This window comes from Oncorhynchus kisutch, linkage group LG22, assembly GCF_002021735.2.
Source record: "Oncorhynchus kisutch isolate 150728-3 linkage group LG22, Okis_V2, whole genome shotgun sequence".
NCBI classification, from domain to species: Eukaryota; Metazoa; Chordata; class Actinopteri; order Salmoniformes; family Salmonidae; genus Oncorhynchus; species Oncorhynchus kisutch.
Window position 1 is genome coordinate 21851486 of NC_034195.2, and position 4261 is coordinate 21855746.

Consider the following 4261-nt stretch of genomic DNA (forward strand, 5'->3'; position numbering starts at 1 on the left):
TGGACCAGAGCAATACCAACAAATAATCATAACACATAGGCCATAAATGATGTTGTTCTTCTCAACCATCTTTGTGCTGCAGCATGCAGCAAGACTGCAAAATAATATGACAGCGGAAAAACCATAACGTCAGTGTGTGAACTATTTTCAAATATTCAAAGGATACAAAAAATCCACAATTCTCGTTCTTGCCTGTAGATGTCGCCAAATGTATCTTTTTTGTTCCCGGAAAGCAGGCCTACTGTCTTTAACCAAAACTGTAATCCGTATATGCTTGTCAGGGTTGCTCTGAACTCCTTTGGGGCATTTCAGTGATCAAATAATTCGATAGTATTTCACACTTTCTCCAATGCAATTTAAACACGGTATGTCAATGCAATATTGATATCATTCAAGGGGGACCTATATATCCTATTTTTCTATAAAAATTAAACGTTTTCATTTCTCAATTTTCATTACCCCCAGGTGTTACTGGTTATACAATGACTTTCTAATGGCCATCTAGCCACTAACCGAACCCCAAAAAATGTGTAGGCCAAGTTTATGATGTCCACAAAACAGTTATAAAAAATAGCTTACATTAAAATAGACTATAGCCTGAGCTCATTGACCGCATTATTTTCATTTTTGCATTCACCCACATATATTATGTTTAAAATGTAAATGTCAAATATGTCACTCTTATAGCGGGCTATATTTCTATATATTTTATTTTAGGCCAATGAACGGAATGGTCTGCAACAGCACCCTACAACATCAGATGAATGTGTGGTCTAAGTACTTGAGGGATACATATAGGCTGCTTTTGGCCATGTTGGCTTATTTCTTAATGAATCATAGTTTGTGAGGAGAGGAAAAAAGACAAACTCAAAAAAAAAACTCCAGAGTTTATATATGCTGAAACCTCCAAACTCGTAATGTAAGCACCGGCCAGCTGTGTGCACTTGTAAAGTTGTTATAATCCTCCTCCGTCTTATAAACAGGAAAATACATAATATAAAGCATCATGCACGCATCCACAAATAATACTGTTTACCTTCACGTCCTGCCAAATTGTCCTTTTATGGCAGTGGGTGGCTTTCTCACTCATCTCTTGATAAAACCGTTAAAACACTGTGTTAATTTTTTTTCAAGCAGTATAGCAGAGGGATATTCTCTATTATAAAACAATTACCTAAAGTATATTTTTATGTATTGCTATAAATGAAATAAAAGCTGTGCCTATTTACACCATGCAGGTTTGGGGATTAAATGTGTAAATTATAGGCTATACCTTCTGTCTTTTTTTATTGCTAATGTAGGGGGGTCTGTCACAACTTGAGTTAAAAGACAATTGTTTAAGTTATTTTTCTTTTATACTCTTTGTTTTCATTTCAAGTAACCCACAGCAACGTCCAGAAAGAACTCGACCGTTTGCTTGTTCTCTCTGTGTGAGCAACTTTGAGCGTCAAGGGTGGACGTGATATTTCAAACATCAGATCAGTGCGTTTATGTATTGGGTGCCCGGAAATTTTTCCAAATAAACACAGCTTGATTCAACTTGGGTGGGCAGACTTATCAACAGACTAATTCTATAAACAAATGAGGGAATAACCAAGCACACCATTGGCTGGTACGCAGGGGACACGCGGAGAGAGAGCCGCTTTCGGCAATGAACTTTTTAATTAATGTGGGTGGGCTGAAAACACAACGAGTGTTTATGATCGAACATTTATTTTCCAGTGCAAAGTCAACATAAAACAGCAAACGTACAACAATTATTTAACATTTCTAGACTCATGAGGCAGGGACGCAGCGTGAGCCCGTCATTCCAAGAGCAGCACTCTCTACGGGCTAAAGTTTCCTTGGGAAGGAAATAGCGCTCCAGCGTCATGAGTCTGTACCACAGCAGAGTGCCACAGCTTGGAGTTTCACCCTCCGCGCTCAATCTCTCCAATTCCTCCTTGATTTACTTATATGGAGGCGACGGCGGTACCATTCTTCCCGCTTTGGGGTTCGTCCCGAATCGGCAGGAACCTCCGCAAAAACCTCCGTACAGCTACATTGCACTTATCGCAATGGCTATAAAGGGCGCGCCAGAGAAGCGCGCGACGCTGAGCGGCATTTACCAGTTTATCATGGACCACTTCCCTTTTTACCATGACAACAAGCAGGGCTGGCAGAACTCAATCCGTCACAACCTCTCTCTAAATGACTGTTTCATCAAGGTACCGAGAGAGAAGGGCCGGCCCGGTAAAGGCAGCTACTGGACTTTGGACACCAAGTGTCTGGACATGTTCGACCACGGAAACTATAGACGGAGGAAGAGAAAACTAAAGGGTCAAGAGACTGCAGAGTCCAAAACTACTCACAAGAGGAACAGGGGCCCGGTCTCCTCGAACCCGACAGGGTCTAAACTTCCAGCTGATGCTTACCTGAGGAGGATGGGTAGGCCAATGTCAGCTGTGGTGGGCACAGAGATGGAACAACAGCATAGATGTTATGAGAAATGTTCAGATTTAAAATATGTTCTTGGTGAGTTCAACAATGTTGGGATGCAGCAAAGTGGGTCTGGCCATGGCCCAAAATTAAATGTGCACAATGAAATCCAAATTGAATCCACGCAGGACATGTACGGCAGTCAATCCACTGACGCGCGCCTCGGTCCAAGGTGCATACCAGTTCAGGACCACAGGGTCTGGTTGGACGCAGCGCATCTTTCAGGAGCGTCTTCCCTCCACGAGGTTGAACCAGACAGCAGCATACTAGCGTTTGATGGGAGGGAGAACGGGTCTCCTGTCCTGTCCGGTTGCGCGGTGAACTTGAACTCATCTATTCTGTGCAGAACAAAGGACATTATACCCACCGTCCCAAGCAGAGCAACGGACAAATCAAAATGTTTTAGCATAGACAGTATCTTATCAAAAAAGGGAAACCAAATGCACAAAAGCAGCATTGGTGTGACAGCACAGACGGGCTTGGACCCCCAAAGTCACACATTCAATTCGTCTGTTATCTTGGGTGCACGCACGCACCAGCTGTACCAGATGGAATTTCCTCTTTGCTCTTACTTATCATTCACCTGCCCTGAGAAAGTTCTACATTTCAAATAGGCAAAGTGATATACAAACGAGAGGTGATGTGATAAAATGGGAACATCTAATGATATTACGCACGAGTGTCACCATTTTCGTGCAGTGGGAAGAGAGAATATGATATTAATAATTTGACTTCTACAACCATCTGATCAAGAGCCTATCAGCACTATAACGATGAACCAATTATGATTACATTTATGATTATGATTATGATTATTAGGCTACCTTCACTTCCCATGAGCTGGTAAAATAACTTTGCATTTGACGAAAAGCCCTCATGAGTATGTTGTTTTAGTAAATGTAAATGTTTATTATAATGAGGGTTTTATATGTAGTAGCTCTGAGCTTGTCATCGGAGTGCCTGCCATTTCGCTGTTGTGTGAGTTATATTCTGTGCTGATCCTCCGGTGTTACATTTCAATGTTAAAGTGGTAGCATTATGGTATCTGAAAATATATATAATTTTACAAAGTTTTCTTTTTCCATCTTGAATGTAAAAACAAACCGTAATAAACTAAAAGAATACATTGCACATCAGCTTGATTTAATTCTATGAAAATTGACAAAAGTAAATTGAGGACATTGCAGTGTAACTAACACATTCAATCTTAGCCTATAAAACGTAAAAATCATTACATTTGGTCATGCATTCTTCAGTATAGCCCTGCAGCCGGTCTTCAATGCTCTCCCTCATACAGACTTACTGAGTTTATTTAATTTTTACAGGGACAGTGCACATTAATCAACGTTTCAGTAAATGTTCCGGTTTTAGCCAGCCGGCTAATTTTCAACCGCAGTCCCTGGGCAGGTTATTAGCCTAAATTATGAAGGGAAGAGTTAAACGTGTTCATGACCCACAGTATGTAGGCCTATTGCATCAGAATTAGAGCTATGGGCACCAGTAAACATACATTTGTTTACCAGTTGATCAAATTTCCCATTGCAAAAAGTGCTGTTAACACAAATACTGTATCAACCAGAGCATTGCCATCTGTTTCCTTGAGGTCACTATGTGATTTACAGTGAATGAAAGTTGTTATGGTATTGAACTGTAAAGTTGCATACTGTATACAGTCGCATAAATAAGCAGTAGGTTTGTGGGGTTTTGTTATGACACCTGCATGAAATCAGAGCGTTATTGACAACATAATCATGAAAACTCTTAGCCCAAACTCCCACTTCTA

General features: G+C 40.7%; 1 protein-coding gene across 1 annotated transcript; it reads left to right on the forward strand.

Moving 5' to 3' along the window:
- Positions 1-1760: 1760 nt before the first annotated feature.
- Positions 1761-3609, forward strand: foxl1 (forkhead box L1). The gene has a single exon (XM_020455670.2). It carries the CDS (start codon positions 1872-1874, stop codon positions 3090-3092), a length of 1221 nt encoding a protein of 406 aa, XP_020311259.1. The 5' UTR covers positions 1761-1871; the 3' UTR covers positions 3093-3609.
- The last annotated feature ends 652 nt before the right edge of the window (positions 3610-4261 follow it).

Excerpts from the sequence above, each read along its gene's own strand:
- foxl1 (XM_020455670.2), top strand. The coding sequence starts at position 1,872 with ATGAGTCTGTACCACAGCAGAGTGCCACAGCTTGGAGTTTCACCCTCC.